This window comes from Fulvia fulva, chromosome 1 (assembly GCF_020509005.1).
Source record: "Fulvia fulva chromosome 1, complete sequence".
Taxonomy (NCBI): domain Eukaryota; kingdom Fungi; phylum Ascomycota; class Dothideomycetes; order Mycosphaerellales; family Mycosphaerellaceae; genus Fulvia; species Fulvia fulva.
This window is the reverse complement of record NC_063012.1, coordinates 10,835,882-10,854,878: the sequence shown is the minus strand read 5'-3', so window position 1 is coordinate 10,854,878 and position 18,997 is coordinate 10,835,882. Positions and strand designations below refer to the sequence as shown.

The following is an 18,997-nucleotide window of genomic DNA, read 5'->3' as shown; positions in this document are numbered from 1 at the left end:
TGTTGACGACAGTGCCATAATGCCAGTCACCTACAAGTCTGAACAGACCATCCGTCGCCCGTACTTTCCAGGCCACCGATCCTCCTACCTCGAACTTATCCCCGAAGAAGAGCTGGAGGCGTTTGCCCGCCTCGAAGACATCGACGCCCCGCACCCTGCGAAGCCCACCAAGAACACCGGCGATATGACCGCCGAGCTCGACCAGATGGCCGCGGCCAAGGAGGAAGACCTCAAGCCACCCAACGATCAGAACAGAGGACATGCGCGTACACCTAGTGACACACCCATGCCTATCGTAGAGGACTATCTTACAGCAGGCGGAGGTTCAGTGAGCGGACTTAGTACGCCCGGCACGCCCGGTCTCACGCGCACAAGCTCTCAAGATGGCTATAGCAATTACGACGGCTACGGCAGTGGAGACTTTCCTCCAGTCGATCGGCTTACCATGTTCGACATACTGGAGAACCTCGCGCTGCCCCAGCGCCTGGAGAAGATGCAAGATGCGATCCACAACAACGCAGAGAAGCTTCGGCGGCAGCGACAGAAGCTCGCTACGAGGGCGTTGTCTAGTAAGAACGTGCTTGTAGAGCAGTGGAGAAAGCAGGTCAGCACTGGTCCGGAGGAGCGTCTGGACAAGTACCGAAGTCGCGTGAAGAGATCTGTGGATCGTATGAATAAGAGATGGAACGATGCGAAGACGGTCACGCTGATGGAGAAGGTGTCGTTTGTGACTGCATGCCTCAACATCTTCATCTCCGCATATCTGATAGGAGCATTCCCAGAGTACTTCCACTATTGGTATACGATTCAGCTGATGTAAGTTCCCATATACGAGGTGGTATGGTTGATGCTAACGAATTGCAGCTACTTCATGCCGCTCCGCTGGTACAAGTACCACAAGATAGGATATCACTACTTCCTGGCGGATCTCTGCTATTTCGTCAACATGCTTCTGATGCTATCGATCTGGTTCTTCCCACAATCGAAACGACTGTTGATCAGCACCTATTGCTTAGCGTTTGGAAACAACGCTGTGGCTATTGCTATGTGGAGGAATAGTCTTGTCTTCCACAGTTTGGACAAAGTCCGTTGCCATCAAACATCCAATGGACCGCCACTAACTGCTTCCAGACCACAACCCTCTTCATCCACATCATGCCCTGCGCCACTCTCCACGTCCTAGTCCACCTCATCCCCAAACAAATGCAACTTGACAAATTCCCCGCCATCCACACAATCAAATACTCCACCCCCGAAGCACCCGAACACTACGGCCTCAAAGACATGATCATCTGGGCCACCCTCCCCTACGCAATCTGGCAACTCTCCTACCACTTCCTCATCACGATCCGCAAACGCGCCAAAATCGCCGCCGGCCGACCCACATCCTTCACCTGGCTCCGCCGCTCCTACCGCGGCAACTTCCTCGGGAAATTCGTCCTCTCCTTCCCCGACAGCATGCAAGAGGCCGTTTTCATGTGTATTCAATACTGCTACGCCCTCCTCACGATGCTCCCGTGTCCGATATGGTTTTGGTACCCATGGGCTAGTGCGAGCTTCATGCTGTTTGTTTTCAGCTACGCGAGTTGGAATGGGGCGACGTATTATATTGACGTTTTTGGGAAGAGGATGGAGAAGGAGCTTAACCAGCTTCGCAATGAGGTTGCCAGATTATCCAAATCTCCAGACATCAACGGCCAAGATCTCGCAAGTCCCATGACGAGTCCTGCTGGTCCGGTAGGATCCGAGGGCGCTGGGGTTGGCCTATCCTCAGCTCTTGACCTTGGACCTCCAGCGGAACAGCAGTCACCGAACATCCAGGGAATAGACTTACATAAGAGGGGCAAATCAACAGATCAGACCCCTCTCCTTGATGGGTCCGTCAAGTCCGCTGATCTGGACAATGACCCCATGGGGCAGACACCCATGGTAGAAGAGCAACGAACTCTCGATGGAGGGGTCGCGCCAGCGGAGGATATGGAAGGCGCGAGGACGGATGGGCATAAGAAGAATGCGTGAGATAGCAACATACATCGACTGGTAAATCTTTACTGAGCTTCCGATGGGTCATGGGAGAAATGGCGTAAGGTAGAGCGAGCGATTGCAAGAGGAATGATTTCGCAACACGACGCTACACTATGTGGGTAGTGAGTGGCTGCTTGTAAGACATTTTTTAGTTATACCCAAGCGCATCATGCATCAGCAACGCACGGACGACTCGTTACATTTCTCTGGAACACTGTCAAGAAAGCTTCCAGTTTGAGAAAGTCATTATCGTCGCAGCCATCGTTATCACGAGCCATTCATTGAAACCCCTAAAGCTCGCAGGTTCGGCACTGCTGGCCATACTTTCACATCTTTATCGTGGTATATATTCTGCCGATGCTGTGCTCTTTTCTCCTTTTGAGCGAGGATCAAAAAGTGAATCATGCGGCCGACTCGCCCATGCGCCTCCGCTCAATGAGTTGCTTGAAATAGTGTTACACAATCGTCGCCGCCTCTTTCGCCGCTCCTGCTCTGCGGCTATCCAAGCACATCCTTCTAAAATCGTGATTGTCCATACGGCGTCGCTTGCCCATAGACACTGCCAGCGCCACCACCATAACCAGGTGTCTGCCCTCCATACATCGGGTCCTGCGGCGTTTGTCCGTAAGCCGTCTGTCCACCATATGCCGTCGCGCCGCCTCCATATGCCGTCCCTGCACCGTCGCCGTAGCCCTGCTGTGGGCTCATGCCTCCATACCCGTTCTGATCGTCTGCGCCTGCGTTCAGATCTCGAATGATGCCTGCCAGCTTATTCTGCAGAACCCGGATCCCCGAGTGCAGGATCTGGTCGGGCGGCATGACGCCTGTGCCTTCGAGGTCGATATAGAATTTGTTTGGCTCTGCTTGGTAGTTGAATGGCTCACCCTCTGCAGGCTTCTCCTCCCACTGTCCGTTCTTCTCGGGTTCTGGCCACTCTGCTTTCGCGTCCGTCTCGTACCATAGCGTCGTATGCCGTAGCTTGTTCCAGGGGTCGTATTCGAATCCTATCGCTGCTGTGGGGGCCCATTTCGCGTGCTCTTTTGCGATGCCTTTCTTTGCTACGCATTTTACTTTGAGCTCCTGGCCTTTTCGGAGTTGACATATTAGGGGCCCTTTCTGAGCTTGATCGCTGAGGATTGGTGATCCTCGAGGTGGGAGGTCGTCTGATGAGCTGCCGTTTGCGCCATTCGCGCGACCGCCGTAGCCTGCTTGCGATTCCACGAAGAGGTCCCGCGCGAAGACTTTGAGGTTCTGGTCGCTGTTTCGGTTGGCTACGTTCAGACGCAGGACTACGCTGCAGTTGTCGCAGTAGTCGTCGCATGTGCAGTCGCGGAAATCCACCATGTCGTCTACGCCTTTTGTGCTGAGGGGTACGAGGCCTAATCTGTGGGCGAGGAACTCATCGGCGAGGACGGAGGTGTTGTTCTCGATTTCGACGAGGTCGATGGCGATTGTGGGTATCTCGGCGAGCATCACGCGCCGTACGGAGTTGGCGAAGGCGAGACTGGTGTTGGAGAGGTTGAACTTGATTGTCGTCGCATCGGCCTGAGCAAGTCAGTGAGATGCGCGTACTTGATCCTGCTGTCACTCATCTTACATTCCGTATTGTCACCTTTGGCCCAGACTCCTCGGTGTCCATACCGCCGTATGCATCGTACGGATCCATCTTTGTTCTCTCGCGATTGTGCGCTGGTCTGTAGGTAGAGGTGTGCGTGGATATGTGGCGGTACGGCGATCTTAAGTGACTCTAGCAGATTCGGCGACGGCGGTGATGAGATAGGCAGCGTCTGAAGAGGTCGTGGAGAAGTTGTTTTGGCGTCGAACAATGGTGAAGCTCATGTCTCGTGCCTCGCGTTGTTCGGCTCTTCCCGTCTCACGGTGTTCAAGCATTCCTATACCTCCACCCAACAAAGCATCTTCGCTCTATTCACCAACCTCAACCTTCACATGTCGCGCTGGCTCATACTATGCCACAGACACGCTTCTGCCGATCACCAACTGGAGCAATGTGAGAGAGAATTCATTGGCGCGCGAAGCATCCCTCCGATGAAGCATATCGGAAGTCCCTCCGTTTCTTTCAGCTCGAGAAGATCCATGGTAGTACTCTGCCCTTTCACATCACGTCTTTCCCTTCTATTCTCTACAGTATCACTCACAACAGTCATGCCCGAGACTATTTCGGCCCCAAGTACGGAACAGTCACCGACATCCATCACTTCTGAAGCCGTACGCTTCTTCGCTCCTCGACACTACCACCAATCGTTATGGCTACCTGCAAACAACAAGCACGAACGACTACGACTTACATTCCCAACCACGGCAAACTTCGAGGATGAAAGCCTACCTGCTGTATTGTTCGCTGGACCAATGTTCGACACTCGCTATTCAGCTCTTACCTTCAACAAGCTGGCGGGCGAGATTGGGGTCAGGGTGATATGTGTTGATCGGTACCTTAACCTCTTGATCCCGTAATACTAGTACTGACAACGTTCAGTCCGGGACTAGGAGGTGCCACTCCGGTGAATATCGAGCAGCGCATCGATGTCTGGCTTGAAGCAGTACCTGCCATACTGGCACGATTAGGCGTTAAGCACGTCTCACTCCTCTCGCATAGTGCTGGCACTTTAGATTCACTCAACATGCTCTCGCGACTTCGACACATCTTGGACCCAAAAGTCCCCTACGCCGCCTTCCTAGCCCCTTGGGTCCACAACGACCACTCAAACGTAGCCCTTACGAAAATCATCGCCAACTTGCCAACCGGAGCCTTCTCATACTGGAGCGGACTCAGCAAATTCGTCAACCAGAGCATCATGCCAGTATCAGGGTGGTCAGGAGGTGTCATATCTTCCGTCTCTGGATTATTCTCCGAGCAGACTGGCACCATCAACGACAGCGAGGCAGCCGCGCAAGAAAAGTACGGCGTGAGCAAAGCAGTAGAGGACCAGATTGATACTTTACAGGGAAAGTACGTTTTTACAGAAGGTATGTCCGACGCAAACGACGAGGCTCTCCTGTGTGGGAAGAAAGTTGGCGGTTGGGGTGCTTGTGAGGATTACATGAAGTTCATCGAGCAGCTGTGCTTGGATGAGCGAGCACGACGTTCTGAGGGAAAACTTCGCGTGAGGCTACATTTTGCGGCGTCGGATGTGATGATAGGCGAGGGTGGGAGGAAGTACTTTGAGAAGTGCTGGAATCAGGATGGTGTTGCTGAGGTTGTGGATGTGCGGAGCAGAGTGTGGCCTGAGACGAATCATGATTCCGTTTCGTTGGAGTTTAGGAAAGGAGCGATACGGCCTATCTTTGAGGAGATCAGGAGGCTGCATGATGAAGCGAGGGCACGAGGGACATGATGGATGATACTTGAATGCTCAAACAGACTGTCCGTTACAGGCCTCCATCTTGCCAAAAAGCATGTAGCGCTGGTAGAACTCTAATTGTTACCACTTCCCCCATGCCACTTCCGTCCCTCGTTCCAACGATCATCATCACCAGATCCGCTCCTCCACCGCAACCTTTCCAACATGGGACGCTCTCTCCGAAGAGCCGCGTACATCCCACGATGCCACGTGCCACAACGATTGGATCCTGCCGAACCCTGTCGGGCCGGTTCTCGAACTTCCTTCCAGTGGCATCCACAACCACTCCGCGCAGCATTACAACGCTCTCGCTTCTGCAGACACAATCGTGCCTGGCGACCCAAGTCTCGCCCGCTTGTACCTGAGCTCAGCACGATGAAGACGCGACTAATCCCGTAGTATCGGAGCTTGTGCTGCTTGGAGAACGGAAGGTTGGCACGTGGGCGGGTAGTCCTCAATGATGGAGATCATTTCGCAGAAGCTGCTGAGAGGCGGCGGGGGGTATAAGTATGAAAGGCTCGACCGTCAGACGGAGCCTGCGATCTTCACGAGGGAGGTCTTCGTCTTGAGTATCGTTATGGTTTCTGCTTTGTTGGCTGGAGTTGTACTCCTTACTGGGTAAATCGCTTTACTTTATGGAGATTTCGACGTATGAGCTGACATGAGGCAGAGTATCTGCCCAATCCTCATACGGCTCTGGATCTGGATCCTCCGGCTGTGACAGCGTTCAGAATGGATACCAATGCTCGCCAGAGATCTCCCGCTTCTGGGGTCAATACAGCCCATTCTTCAGCGTGGAGTCCTCCATCCCAGATGTGACTCCACCACGATGCAGCATAACTTTCGCTCAAGTCCTGTCTCGTCACGGAGCCCGTGATCCCACGGCATCGAAGACGAAGCTTTACAATGCCACGATCCAGAAGATTGATGCCAACGTTCAGTCGTACCCTGGAAAGTATGCGTTCCTCAAGGACTACCAGTACACCCTCGGAGCAGACCAGCTCACCACATTCGGTCAGCAGGAGATGGTCAACTCGGGTATCAAGTACTACCAGCGCTATGAGCAGCTTGCCAGCCGCTTGACGCCTTTCGTGAGATCATCTTCCGAGGCTCGCGTTGTTGAGTCCGCGCAGAATTTCACTCAAGGCTTTCATAGTGCTAAGGTTGGGGACTACAAGAAGGACTCTGCATATCCTTACCCAATTCTGTCCATCTCTGAAGCTGAGGGCTCCAACAATACTCTCAATCACGATCTCTGCGACACTTTCGAAGACGGCCCAGACGACTCGATCGCGTCAAATGCTCAAAAGACGTGGATGAACGTCTTTGTACCTGCCATCCAGTCCCGTCTGAACTCCAATCTCAAGGGCGCCAATCTGACGCAGACTGAAGTCATCTACATGATGGACCTTTGCCCATTCAACACAGTAGCCTCCCCCACGGCGGCCATCTCTCCTTTCTGCGCCTTATTCACTGAGCAAGAATGGCACCAATACAACTACTACGAGACTTTGAACAAGTACTACGGCTACAGCTACGGCAACCCTCTCGGCCCTACACAAGGTGTCGGCTTCACGAACGAGCTGATAGCCAGAATGACGAACTCTGCAGTCAAGGATGAGACTTCGACCAACCACACTCTGGACGACAGCCCAGCCACCTTCCCTCTAGGTCGTGCTCTGTACGCCGACTTCAGCCATGACAATGACATGACTGCCATCTTCTCGGCGATTGGGCTATACAATGGCACTGCGCCGTTTTCGAACACTAGTATCACCGAAGCTCAGAACGCAAATGGATACAGCGCAGCTTGGACAGTTCCCTTCGGAGCAAGAGCATACTTCGAGAAAATGCAATGTGCCGGATCTCGCGAGGAGTACGTTCGTATCATCGTCAACGACCGTGTTCAACCTCTCAAGCAATGTGGTGGCGACGCACTGGGACGTTGCACGCTGAGCAAGTTCATCGACAGTCTCGGCTTTGCAAAGACGAATGGACACTGGGATCAATGTTTTATATAGATATAAACATTTACAGAATTACAGTATGTATCAGCATAGACATTGCCAAACGGCCATTCGCTTTCGGCCCACGAAATCTCTCGTCCAAGACACAATGCACCACCGCAATCCCTGACCCCGGCAACAAGGAGCACCAAGCGGCCTTCGCCCGAAAGAGAGCTCCCGACACTAGCGACAGCTCCATTCTGGACCTTCATGGTATTGCGGGGGTGAAGGCATGAACGAAGCGGGGCAATGCAATAGTAGCTCAAACATCATAGACAAAGTGCTGCTAGGAGCCGCATATTGTGTTACACCACCTCTTCCCCCAAGGATCGCAAACAACGTAGCAGAGTAGCCCAAAATGGTCAACCAAAAAGCCCAAGATGCCGTACAGCAGAGTCTGGACTCTGTAACAGGCGACAAATCCACCGGCGTCGCCGGCCTCGTCTTCGTAGCCGTCAACAAGGATGGCGAGCAAATCGCCGCCGCCGCCTCTGGCAAGAAAGGTCTAGGCGCCAACCGCGCGCCCATGGACCTCGACACCGTCTTCTGGATTGCCTCGTGTACGAAGATTCTCGCGACGATTGCGTGCATGCAAGCCGTCGAGCAGGGAATTCTGGCGTTGGATGATCACAAGCAGGTTTATAAGCTGTGTCCCGAGTTGGAGAAGGTGCAGGTTCTGCAGGAGGATGGGACTTTGGTGGATAAGAAGAAGGAGATTACGTTGAGGATGTTGCTGAGCCATACTGCTGGGTTTGGGTATGAGTTGTAAGTGTGAACAGAGACCTACCACAAGTAACCGTTAGCTGACGATGAATACCAGTTTCAACCCCAAGCTCCGCGACTTCGGCCGTCCGGTCGGGTTTGACGTCTTTCACGCCGACATCAAGGACATTCTCCGCATGCCCCTGGTCAACCAACCTGGCGAGACCTGGGAGTACGGCATCAACATCGACTGGGCCGGTATTGTCCTCGAACGTGCGACTGGTCAAGGCCTCAACGACTGGATGCAGGAGAAGATCATGCAACCTCTGGGTATCAAGAATGTTAACATGTTGCCCACCGAGGAGATGAAGAAGAACTTGGCCTATATGCACCAGCGATGGCCCGGAGGCGCTGAGGCCGAGGAGAGGGACCATATGTACCGTGAACCAATTATTGCCAACACGGACGATGCGAAGAAGAGGATTTTCCACAGTATGGCGATCTCGTCCTGTCATGTGGCGATTGATGCCGATGCTGACGTGATGAACAGGTGGTGGTGCCGGCGCATATGCAAAGCCAACCGAATACATCCAAGTTCTCGCCGCTCTGTTGAACGACGGCAAGAGTCCAACCACCGGCGCGCAGATCCTCAAGGCAGAGACCGTCAAGGAAATGTTCGAGAACCAGGTATGGTTTTGAAGTCCCTTGCTTCCCACGATCTTTCGTGGCAGGCCACAGCATGTGTCTAACCATCTTCATGCGCAGATCCCGCAACATCCAGACTTTGCACGACAGGGCATTCCAGCGGCCAAGCCAGACCAGACGAATCCAGCTCCAGAGCTGTACCCGCAAGAGGGAAATCCTCCAGTAAGTTCAAAACCAGTCAAGACATGTGTCGAGAGACGGACGCATCCTTCTCCGCGTTTGGCGACGCACTGCCATGTGCTTCCCGAATCCTCCCATGCATCGCTAACATTCCATTCTCTCTGCAGCAAGGCTGGGGTCTCAGTTTCATGATCACGCAGGAACCGGGCGCCACGGGCCGCGGTCGTAACACAGCGTGGTGGGCAGGTGAGATCCCGTGAACCCGATGAGGAACCTGGTCTTGTCAGACGCTGACGCATTTCGTGTAGGTATCGCGAACCTCTTTTGGTGGTGCGACCGGGAGAAGGGTGTTGCAGTACGTGGCCGAAAGCGTGCGACTTGTGATGATTTTGTGCTGACAACCGAGCCAGGGAATGATTGCTTCGCAAGTCATGCCGTTTGGCGATATGAGTGTGATGGGTCAATGGGTAGGCATCTCCGTCGCGTAGTATGACTTTGGCTGACTCTTTCGCTTAGGGTGCTTGTGAGGCCGCCGTGTATCAGTCCTTGGGTGCTTGAGATTAAGTTGCAGCAGACTGTCGTGTACAGGGCTAAGTCCAGATCCGATTCGAAAACTGATGTATATCATTCTGCATGATCCGATCTCGACCCTCGCTTGGCGTACTGTTGTGGAACGCTCGCTCGATGCAGGGATGCATAATCGTCGCGTCTTGCGTTGCCCTTTGAGACTATAACATGACATTGTGCGCCTTCGTTTCACTCTGGTGGCGGAGAGCACAAGTCACATTTGCAATTGCCACCTTTCCTTGCACTCTCGAGATCCTAACGTACTGTCAACTCAACAATGGCGCAACTCAACAACTTACCAGACGAACTGCTCTGCCAAATCATCAGCTACAATGTCCCAGCAGTCCTCCGATCGCGAATCGACCTGAACCAGTTCATGCGAGATGGCGCCTCATCCAAGCGCCTTTTGCGCCTCACCAAAGATACCTTCTTCAGAACTTATACGCACAAAGTCGACATCACCTGCATCTATACAGCACTCTCACCACGCTGTGCATATACACAAGTCCACACCGACGGCCCTCTTGCAGCTCGAAGCAGTTTCTGCAACCAAATTCGAGACGCCAATCTGAAATTGCACGTCTACTACCCTGCAAGCATCGCCATCGCCGTGCAGGAGCTGAAGGGTGCATTGGGAAGGTACGGACAGTTGAGAAATATTCGGGTCGGCATCTCCACGGGAAGTCATGAGGTTGCGGATGAGTTGGGAGAGAAAGTGAGGGAGGTCCTGGACTTGTACCGGTCAACGAGGAAGCGGCTTGGGACGTGTTTGACCACGGAGTTGATGGGTCATCAAGTTATGAGCTGCTCATCGTCGACATGATCCGTGGGAAGGTTCGCATGGATGCAATTTGAATACAGGTCCGGATGGTAGGATGGGTTTATAGCACGGCATGCATAGTCCGTCCTTAGGTAGTCTTCGAAAGTCGGTCGCTACCTCGAGTCATCTCCCGTCTTGTGGCCAGTTTGAGCCTTGAAGATCAAGCAGGAATCCACTATTTTCTGTTCCCCGTGAAAGTTTGTGTACTGTGTTGAAAGTGTTGTTGTAGGAGACCAACTTCGAATGTGATTCGCAACTTCCTCCATCCTCGTTCCCAGGGCTTTTGCATGGTCAATGCGTCGGTAAACGGACCTCCCTCCATTGGTCAATCGCATTGACAGCAAGAGCACAACATCTCGAGCCTCTGAACTGCCATTGCAGCTCCGAAGTACCTCACAGCACTACTACAAAATGGCGTCTGGATACGGCTTGACAGGAGGTACGCATAGCCGCGATCGTACACCGCCGGAGCACCCATTCCACCTTGCGATTACACACCATGCCCACGACCACGACCACCACAGCTAACACCTTCGCCCGCCAGGTCCCTCACGCTGCTTCCCCTTCTGGCAAGAAGTCCTCGCCTGCTACGTAGTCAACACAAACGCCGAAGACGACTCCGGCAAAGCAAAGTGCCAACCAGTCCTCGAAGACTACTACGAGTGCCTTCACCACCGTAAAGAAGTAATACCACTCCGAGCCACCTCTACTCAGGCCGCATCCTAATCACGTCTGTAATCTAGGCCAGCAAAGTCCTCGCCCTCCAAGCCGCATACCGAAAACGAGAAGCCTCCACACCACGAGACGACGCGCCGAGCGCAGGGCAGATACGGAGTTTGGGATTGTTAGAGGCGAGTGATGCGGAGAAGAATGTGAAGCATGGAAGTCTGCTGCCGACGTTTGGGAGCAATAATCCTAAGGGTGCGGAGGGGAAGGCTTAAGAGATGGGTAGGCTCTTTGAGGGTTTGGGCGTGGCATGTCCGTGTACATATATGGGCAGGAATGAACACGGGCGAAAGGCAAGAGCTGAGTAGTCTGATGAAAGAGAATACGTTGAGCTACATGACCGTGCGTGTTATGCTATGGGACGTCGTCGAGCGTTCCGTCTGCTGTGCAGGAGAAAGCTGCATAACGCCCATACCTTCCACGGACCCTATCTGAAACGACTTCCAGCATGTTCACCTTTTGCGGATACCTCCCCTGCACTCTAGTACCCTCCAGTCTCTTCGCCAGCATCTGGTGAAGGTAGAGATGCACATCCACCAAATAGCCGAGCTCATCTCCTAGCGCAGGTCGAACATCGCATGATTCGAACAGACTCATCCTCTCATCCCTCGACGCTGGTTTGTTACTGGCGCTGCTAAGGATGACAGTGCAGAGCTCGTGTCTGCGAGTCAGGAGCGTGACGGTGCGCAAGAACTGTGACAGCAGAGCTTGGCCGTGGACGTAGTTGTTCTTGATGATGGGTTGAAAGAGCTGGGATATGTTGTCGATTATGAGGATGCCGCCAGGTGGCGTCGTGGACAGTGCATCCACTGGTGATGCTTCCGTTGCAGCTTGGTTGAGCTTGGGAGGTGAGTCGAGCATGTCGTCTTCTTCATCACTGTCCTCAATCGTGCTCTTCGGTACGGCAGCTTGTTGAGGTGCAGTAGCAGCTGCGCCATCGACCTTCGCTCTCTCCTCAACTTCTGCCAGGGCCTCCACAGCCCCAACATTGTCAAACACCTTCGTGATCTTGACCCGATCCAGTACTTCCAACGTTTCCTGCTCGCTGGCATCCTTCATCGACGCTTGCAAGACCTGATAAAGACGACGCACGTCAAAGGACATAGTGCTATCTATCACCGTAGCACTAGCCCTTGACGAAGTGCGAATGTGTGAAGACACGAGTCCTTGTATGAGTTCTTTCGTGCCAGCATCTGCTGAAGATGTGATGCAGTGGACAACGCCATAGTCGAAGCCACCTTCGAGGGCGGTGTCGATTGCCTTCACGCCTGTGGTGAGGTGCGTTTGTGTCAAATCTTCATCAAAGTAGTCTTCTGCGTTCTGATCCTTGTTCGTTGAAGGTTGCCACAGGTCAAAGGCCAATTTGGGTGGTGCAATAACGGCCATCTTGAACGCTGATCCTCCGACGTCTTATCAACTTAGTCATAGCTTGATGTAGTGACAGCAGCGCAGATGATCGTGAGGTTAAGTTAACACTGCAAAGTGAATGTTCATGTCAAACTTCCTTCCAAACCAGGATCATCGCTCGGCGAGATCCGCTACTGGCTGACTGAGCTCGCTTCTCGCGCTTTAGGAAAGTACGACCACGGTGATATCCGACTGAGGAACATATGAGCAGACTGTATGCTCATTATCCTCATTCATCCTCAATCACTGCTAAGCAACCCTGACAGCCATCACCGAAATTCCAACAATCAACATATCTCCCTACCTCGACCCAACATCATCCCCTTCAGCAAAAGCTCAAGTCGTCGCACAAGTCAAGGAAGCCTGCACAGAATATGGTTTTCTGCAAGTAAAAGGCCACGGCATACCTCTAGAACCCCAACGCCAGATCCTCGAATGCTGCAAGACTTTCTTCGATCTGCCCATTGAGCAGAAGGAAGCTCTCTCGTTGAAGAACAGTCCCTCCCGCCACGGCTACGAACGCATCAAAGAGCAAGTCTTGGATAAGACTGCTTTGCCTGACGACAAAGAAGTGAGCATCGCCATCGCTACCCTGTCAATAGGCGTGCGTATCCTGACAATCCACCCCAGGGCTTCTACATCGGTGCCGAAGAAACTCACGAAAAAGGGTTCCGCCGCGGCCCAAACCAATGGCCTCCCACCATCGCATCCCAAGACTTCCGCGAGCCCGTCACAACCTACTACACCCCCATGCTACACCTCGCACGAAGTCTTCTCGAAATACTCGTCCTCGGTCTCGACGGTGACTTTGCGGCGACGAATCCTTTCGACCCGACTGACAGTGGTGGGGAGACGGTCGAGGAACATGTGCGGAAGAAGTTTGACAGCAGCTACGGCTTGAGGGGAGGTACTGGGCAGAGTTGCACAATCGATACGTGTAGGGTCGTCGCTTGTTACGTGGGTATCATAGGCTATATCTATAAGTCAGCTTCTCATCTCCTTTCCTCGCCTCGTCCGATCCAGCTCTCTTCGCAAGCGCCAACAAGCCCAACTTTCGCGCCAGACGTTGGCCAAAATTGTCAGGTGCAGGAATGTCTCCCACCAGCTCTTCACGCTCTTTCTCCTCGTCGCTCCAGCTGCGCAGGACATTGTCTCGGTACCGATTCTCCCTGATCAGGATGGCGCGGAACAGGACAAAGCCGGCAAACGAGATCAGGACGCAGATCAGCAGGATTAGGAATGATCTGAAGTATCCAGTCTCCTCGCCTTCCGGCGTGAAGAGCACTGACATAAAGCAGCCTGCCAGATTGCCCCAGCCGTTGATGCCGAGTAGAATTGCGCGCTTCCCAGGCTCCGGTGTGTTGTTTGTCAGCCAGGCCACAGTGAGCGGCGAGGCTATGTATGAGCCAGAGAGTAGCACACAAAGCGAGAAGTAGCGTAGCCAGTAGTTGCTCAACGGCGATAGTATGGTCATCATCAACCCGATGAGAAGCAGAGCGAGGCCCCACAGAACTGGTGTCAACCGCTTCCGGCTGCGATCTGACCAGATGGTGAACACGAAGAGTGCGACAGCACCGAACGCGAAGGGTGGTGCAGACAGCAGATTCGATGCTGCTGGGGATAGGTTCAGAGATGGAGAGAGCTCTTTGACCAGTATTGGCAAGAGTACGCCGAATGCGGTCGCAGGTATGGCGCTTAGGATGTTGACGAATAGCAGGTGCCAGATCTTGTAGTTGAAGATAGCGGACAAGATGTCTTGCTTGGTCAGACCGGAATCCTCTGTTATAGGATGACCAGATACACCGGAAACTGTTCTTCGTAGAATTTCATGTAGATTGTTTCCACCTAGCAATCGTTCGTGATCACCATCTCCCGTGCCTTCTCCTTGGACAGGCATCGGTCGCTCTCGGTCATCTTCCTCGCCATATCTGCTCGCACTCGAAGGACTATCCTCATTCGACTTCTGCGGCTCACTTATGGCAAGTGTATCAACCAGCATACGCTGCTCTGCATGATCCCGCTCCTCTCTCGTGAAGAACCACGCAGTATCCGCAGACTTTGGCAACCAAAAGAATCCCACCAACGCCACCGCCATCGTCATACAGCCCTCAATCAAGAACAAAATCTCCCAGCTCTTCAACCCCTCCGGTCTATCCTCATGCCTCCTCGTAGGCGGCAGCTCCGGCGTATTCCCACCACCATCCCCATGCCCCTCAAAATGCGAGAAAACCGCCCAACTCAGCACACCCCCCAACATCCCCGACACCGCACTCATCCCATAAAAGAACCCCAACCTAAACGCAAACTCATACTTCGTATAAAACAAACTCATATAGCTCACAGTCGTAGGATAAAACCCCGCCTCCAGCACCGCCAGCATGACCCGCAACACAATCAAATGCCACCGCTCACTCACAAAGACATGCAGAATTGTCGTCAGGCCCCAGATGCTCATGCAGATGGGCACATATCTTCGCATCCCGAATTTGCGGCCTAAAGCGGCGCCGAGGGGCTGGAGTAGCACGAAGACGAAGAAGAAGACGGCCATGGAGGTGTTGACATCGTTGCGGGAGAGGCCTGTGTCGTGGGTGAAGCCGGCGGTTTCGGCGTTGCCGATGTTGGATTTGTCGAGGCTGTTGAGGAGGAAGAGGAGGGCGAGGAAGGGGAGGAGGATGGTGTCGAGTTTGCGGACGGTGCGGCGGTTGAGGAGGGTGCTGTCGTCGTTCGCGGGTTGTGTGGCATTTCGTTCTCCTCCGATCAATGTCTGCTGCTCCTCATCATGTCGCTGCTGAAATCGGCGAGAGGTGTTCATGTCCTCACCGTCTCTTCTTCTTCTTCCAATGGTCCCGATTCACTAGACAGCTTTCGTATGTAGCTCATAGTCACTTTCGTCGCTTGGCATGCTCTGCCAAAATGGATCTCGCGTCCACCATGATCAGCTGTGCAGCTGGCTTGTCACGCGCTGAGTTTCTGTGCCTGCTGTGTCGGGTGTTGGTGGCTCGATCCTGCCGACACACCGGCGCCGAAACTTAGAACTTGCCGGGTATGTATCGGCATGTATTATGGGCACACAAGGTGGAGAGATGTGTGTAACAAGAGTTTGCTGTGCTATCTACTCATCATGATCATCGTTAATGCAGACCTCAAGCAGTACGCCGCCCTGATGCCGTGCAATGCAATGCTCGAGCTCAAAAGACCGAAAGTCGTCCCGCAATCCTTTCCATCGAACAGTCTGCGATCTCCTTCAACAAACATCTCATGATGTCGGTGCTTACGACTCATACATGAAAGCCTGGCTCCCCTTCCCACCACAAGCCCTCTCAAGCGTCAAGAAAGCAAAGTGACTACCAATGACCGGCCTAGCAAAGAAGTTCGGCCCTGGATATCCGCCATCATCCTCCGTCTTATAGAGATCAGTAAATGGCCGATCAGTACTCGTCTCATTCAACCACTTCGCGACCCGATCCAGGATCTGAGCTCGCACTTTTTTGCTGGACACGGCAGCAGCCTGGAATTCCCAGTCGCTCTTGGTGTAGAAGTGCCGACTGTCTAGTGGAAGTCCGTACTTCTGCATGGCCACCTCATACCAACGAGACTGCGTTGTGTAGATGTGGTCTGGGATGAAGTTGCTGGCGTCTTTGCTGTGTGGCATCAGGGGCTCCTGGGTGCCAGCCCTGTGCATGTCAAGATCGCTTGAGGATGCGTTCAGTGACGGGTGGAAGCACAGCAGAGCGTCTGCGTAGAGGGAGTAGATGGTCGTCCAGCTGCCTTGCCAGTTGTATGCTAGCTTGGCTCGGCCACCATCATGCGCGATGCCCTCCTTCTCCCAAGTCTTGATGTAAGACTCGCTAATGTTGCGGTAGTGCTTGGCGTCTTCCTTCTCGCCTACCAGCTCAGCAAGCTCGCTCATAGCCTTGATACCGACGATGCCCTTCAGTGCGAGGTTCGTCATGAGCGGCAGCCAACCGGCGAAGTCGTCGGTGCAGAGCTGGTTCTCTGGGTATAAGGAAAACTCTACTAGGTATCCTGTCCATTGCTTCCAAAGGCTGTAGGTCCGAGACACCCATTTCTCCGCTTGATGCTTGGAGGCGACTCCACCCCACTGATCATCGAGACCATAGATGCCTTCTCGGGTCTCAAGGACTGCCGGCAGAGAGAACGGACTGACACTATCGGAGGCTTCGATGCTGGCGACATCTTTCGGCTTGCCCAAAGCGCTCCATGGAGACTGTGCCTGCTCTTGCGAGTCGTACTTGAGACTGTTCACCAGAGCCAGTCCCATAATCAACATATCTCCACACTCCTCCACCGGCATGTATTCATCTCTTCCATCTGGGTGTCCCGTCACATTCGGGAAGGACGCGCCTAAATCGTGCATCGCGTAATCGTTCGGGTACTGGCCACTGAGCATGTGCTCAAGCAGTGGCTCAAGCATATACGCGAGCCATTTCGGGTTGGTGTAGAGGAAGAAGGGGAAGGCAGGGAAGATGACATCGATGGTCTGACAGTTGCCGTCACTGCTGATCTCCTTCAGGAAGAGGATCGGGTTGTCCGGAGTTCCGCTGAAGACAGTCCCGCCCAGAACTTGCCTCGCGCTGAGCTCGACAATGTCCTTGTAGCTGTCGCTACCGCTGGCGTAAGCATCTTTTGCTACCTTCGCCGAGTAGTCAGCTGCAAGTGTAAAGGCATGCTTGTAGTCGTGGTAGTGGAACGAGGTCAGAGCATCGTTTGTGAAGAAGTACGACTTCCACAATGGCCTCATCATGGTAAGACCGCGTGCCGAGGCGAATTGCGTGACTGGGTCCTGGATATGGGCAATTGTGAAGAGCACGCTGTCTTCGACATACTCATCAGTGCATCCACCGCTCAAGTTGAACGATTTACTGAACGCAAACACAGGCTCCTCGTCCATGATGCTTCGATACGAGTCGTCAACCGCATTCTGCAGAGACCCAGTCCTCGAGAAGCGTTGTCGCAACAGATTCGAAACACCACACTCATGGTGGATGTCTGCAGGCCCTGTAAAGTGCAGAGAGCCCCATTCGGCGCGATCGTTCCACTCTGTGAAGAGCTCCTCATTACTCCGCTTGATTCTCCAGGTTTTCAGCTTCTTCTCACTGTCATGCAGGTCCCATTCAATTCTGGATCCGCGATTGCCGCTGACCCACTGGCCATTTACGTCAACATAGATATCTACATTGAAATTGCCCTTCACATGAACACTCAAGTAGCTGGCCGGAATCGACTGCCGCAGAGTCGAAGTGGGCGTGATCGGTGAGAGGAAAGACAGCACGATCTCGACGCTGCCGTTTGCTGTCTTGTACGAGGGAATGGCGTAGGTGAGATTGGTCGTGGAGGCATCGTATTGAGCTCCTAGGTACTGCGGGAAGGCGACGGTATAATGATTGCTGTCACGGTCCAAGCCATCGTGCGGTCTTCCCAGGAGTGGATAGACGTTGGAGGTCTCTGGAACTGAAGCAAGAATGCTCAAGCCGACCTAGTGGTATCTCAGCACACGGAGACAAGACCTCATGGCACGAGACCTACCGATTGTCCAGTCCAGTGCATTGGCCATTTCGACCACGGCTCATCTCTCGCGTTGGCCAGCCACGTGGAGAGGTACGGATTGCGTACAATGAGCGGCAGCACTGGAGGCGTCAGCGTCGAAGCGCTACTAAAGCTGAGCAGACCTGCTGCCGCTGCCACGACAGCGCCAGCGCGCATGATGGGCAGTCGTGAGGTTAGTCTCTGGAGCAAGATCAACAGAACACACGACAAACACGCAAGGAGAGACGAGAAGAGGAATTGTGTTTGCAGCAAGAGCTTCCGTGAGAGCTTCTCAGGCCACCGCACACACCATCCAAGCTTACTTGAAGCTACGCGGCAAAGGAAGGGTCGTCTGACACGCTAGGTCGGAACGAGGCCACGATGTCTGAGTTGTGGGTGGTTAGGTGTTGGTCACGAGCATCTTCCTTGGACGATGCGGATGGACACGCGAACACAACCCCAGATCTGACGTAGCGGGGCGCGTACCTTGCCTTCGATCTAACGTCTCGGCTGTTTGCGTCCGGTGATGTTGTGAAACAAGTGATGCTTGAAGGGCTGAAACGATCTACCGTGCATGAGCGATAAAAGATATATGAACGGTGTCTTCAGGCGTAGAGATAGATAATTTGCCTTGGAGACGAGCTCTTCATGAAGTCTGATGAGGAGCACCAGCTCTGTCACGGCCATGCAGGCACCATAATCTTACTCCAGCTTCACTGACTCGGCCGAGCATCTGCCATTCAGGGATGTCGAGCAAGGGAAACATATGAGTGCGTGTCTAGTGAGGTTGAAGTGCGTTTTGGTCCTCACCAGTCGTTCACGGCAGCTCTAACATCTACCACGATCATTTCGGATCCTCAGAATCTCGGAAACGTGTCGGAATATACGCCGCTTCGACAGCCAAAATATCCTTGTCGTGAGAGGATGTACCCGCGCGCTACCGAGATGCTGAGGATCCGAAACGACCGTGGTAGATGTTAACTTCAGTCTTTCAGAGCTGCAGATGCTGATAG

General features: G+C 53.5%; 11 protein-coding genes across 11 annotated transcripts; 7 read left to right on the top strand and 4 right to left on the bottom strand.

Moving 5' to 3' along the window:
* Positions 1 to 19: 19 nt before the first annotated feature.
* CLAFUR5_02211 (Glycerophosphocholine acyltransferase 1) lies at positions 20 to 2,019 on the top strand (the record flags this gene model as incomplete). Its single annotated transcript, XM_047901359.1, has 3 exons — positions 20 to 816; positions 865 to 1,084; positions 1,132 to 2,019. The coding sequence occupies 3 exons, from the start codon at positions 20 to 22 to the stop codon at positions 2,017 to 2,019; spliced, it is 1,905 nt and encodes a 634-aa protein (XP_047755487.1).
* Positions 2,020 to 2,541: 522 nt separating this feature from the next.
* CLAFUR5_02210 (DNA-directed RNA polymerase II subunit RPB3) lies at positions 2,542 to 3,691 on the bottom strand (the record flags this gene model as incomplete). The annotated part of the gene is made up of 2 exons (XM_047901358.1): positions 2,542 to 3,570; positions 3,623 to 3,691. 2 exons carry the CDS (start codon positions 3,689 to 3,691, stop codon positions 2,542 to 2,544), a joined length of 1,098 nt encoding a protein of 365 aa, XP_047755488.1.
* A 281-nt stretch (positions 3,692 to 3,972) lies between these two features.
* CLAFUR5_02209 (uncharacterized protein) lies at positions 3,973 to 5,378 on the top strand (the record flags this gene model as incomplete). Its single annotated transcript, XM_047901357.1, has 2 exons — positions 3,973 to 4,472; positions 4,520 to 5,378. The coding sequence occupies 2 exons, from the start codon at positions 3,973 to 3,975 to the stop codon at positions 5,376 to 5,378; spliced, it is 1,359 nt and encodes a 452-aa protein (XP_047756682.1).
* Positions 5,379 to 5,841: 463 nt separating this feature from the next.
* CLAFUR5_02208 (3-phytase A) lies at positions 5,842 to 7,405 on the top strand (the record flags this gene model as incomplete). The annotated part of the gene is made up of 2 exons (XM_047901356.1): positions 5,842 to 6,002; positions 6,055 to 7,405. The coding sequence occupies 2 exons, from the start codon at positions 5,842 to 5,844 to the stop codon at positions 7,403 to 7,405; spliced, it is 1,512 nt and encodes a 503-aa protein (XP_047756681.1).
* Positions 7,406 to 7,748: 343 nt separating this feature from the next.
* On the top strand, positions 7,749 to 9,475 carry CLAFUR5_02207 (carboxylate methylbutanoyltransferase; the record flags this gene model as incomplete). The annotated part of the gene is made up of 8 exons (XM_047901355.1): positions 7,749 to 8,155; positions 8,211 to 8,584; positions 8,643 to 8,779; positions 8,858 to 8,959; positions 9,085 to 9,163; positions 9,226 to 9,272; positions 9,328 to 9,384; positions 9,434 to 9,475. 8 exons carry the CDS (start codon positions 7,749 to 7,751, stop codon positions 9,473 to 9,475), a joined length of 1,245 nt encoding a protein of 414 aa, XP_047756678.1.
* A 286-nt stretch (positions 9,476 to 9,761) lies between these two features.
* CLAFUR5_02206 (uncharacterized protein) lies at positions 9,762 to 10,307 on the top strand (the record flags this gene model as incomplete). Its single annotated transcript, XM_047901354.1, has 1 exon — positions 9,762 to 10,307. One exon carries the CDS (start codon positions 9,762 to 9,764, stop codon positions 10,305 to 10,307), a length of 546 nt encoding a protein of 181 aa, XP_047756677.1.
* A 408-nt stretch (positions 10,308 to 10,715) lies between these two features.
* Positions 10,716 to 11,245, top strand: CLAFUR5_02205 (uncharacterized protein; the record flags this gene model as incomplete). Its single annotated transcript, XM_047901353.1, has 3 exons — positions 10,716 to 10,743; positions 10,849 to 10,988; positions 11,048 to 11,245. 3 exons carry the CDS (start codon positions 10,716 to 10,718, stop codon positions 11,243 to 11,245), a joined length of 366 nt encoding a protein of 121 aa, XP_047756680.1.
* A 139-nt stretch (positions 11,246 to 11,384) lies between these two features.
* CLAFUR5_02204 (uncharacterized protein) lies at positions 11,385 to 12,416 on the bottom strand (the record flags this gene model as incomplete). The annotated part of the gene is made up of 1 exon (XM_047901352.1): positions 11,385 to 12,416. The coding sequence occupies one exon, from the start codon at positions 12,414 to 12,416 to the stop codon at positions 11,385 to 11,387; it is 1,032 nt and encodes a 343-aa protein (XP_047756679.1).
* A 66-nt stretch (positions 12,417 to 12,482) lies between these two features.
* On the top strand, positions 12,483 to 13,378 carry CLAFUR5_02203 (2-oxoglutarate-dependent dioxygenase tropC; the record flags this gene model as incomplete). Its single annotated transcript, XM_047901351.1, has 4 exons — positions 12,483 to 12,498; positions 12,704 to 13,008; positions 13,068 to 13,304; positions 13,328 to 13,378. 4 exons carry the CDS (start codon positions 12,483 to 12,485, stop codon positions 13,376 to 13,378), a joined length of 609 nt encoding a protein of 202 aa, XP_047756674.1.
* Positions 13,379 to 13,401: 23 nt separating this feature from the next.
* On the bottom strand, positions 13,402 to 15,249 carry CLAFUR5_02202 (High-affinity nicotinic acid transporter; the record flags this gene model as incomplete). The annotated part of the gene is made up of 1 exon (XM_047901350.1): positions 13,402 to 15,249. The coding sequence occupies one exon, from the start codon at positions 15,247 to 15,249 to the stop codon at positions 13,402 to 13,404; it is 1,848 nt and encodes a 615-aa protein (XP_047756673.1).
* Positions 15,250 to 15,708: 459 nt separating this feature from the next.
* CLAFUR5_02201 (putative glutaminase) lies at positions 15,709 to 18,161 on the bottom strand (the record flags this gene model as incomplete). Its single annotated transcript, XM_047901349.1, has 2 exons — positions 15,709 to 17,934; positions 17,985 to 18,161. 2 exons carry the CDS (start codon positions 18,159 to 18,161, stop codon positions 15,709 to 15,711), a joined length of 2,403 nt encoding a protein of 800 aa, XP_047756676.1.
* Between the last annotated feature and the right edge of the window lie 836 nt (positions 18,162 to 18,997).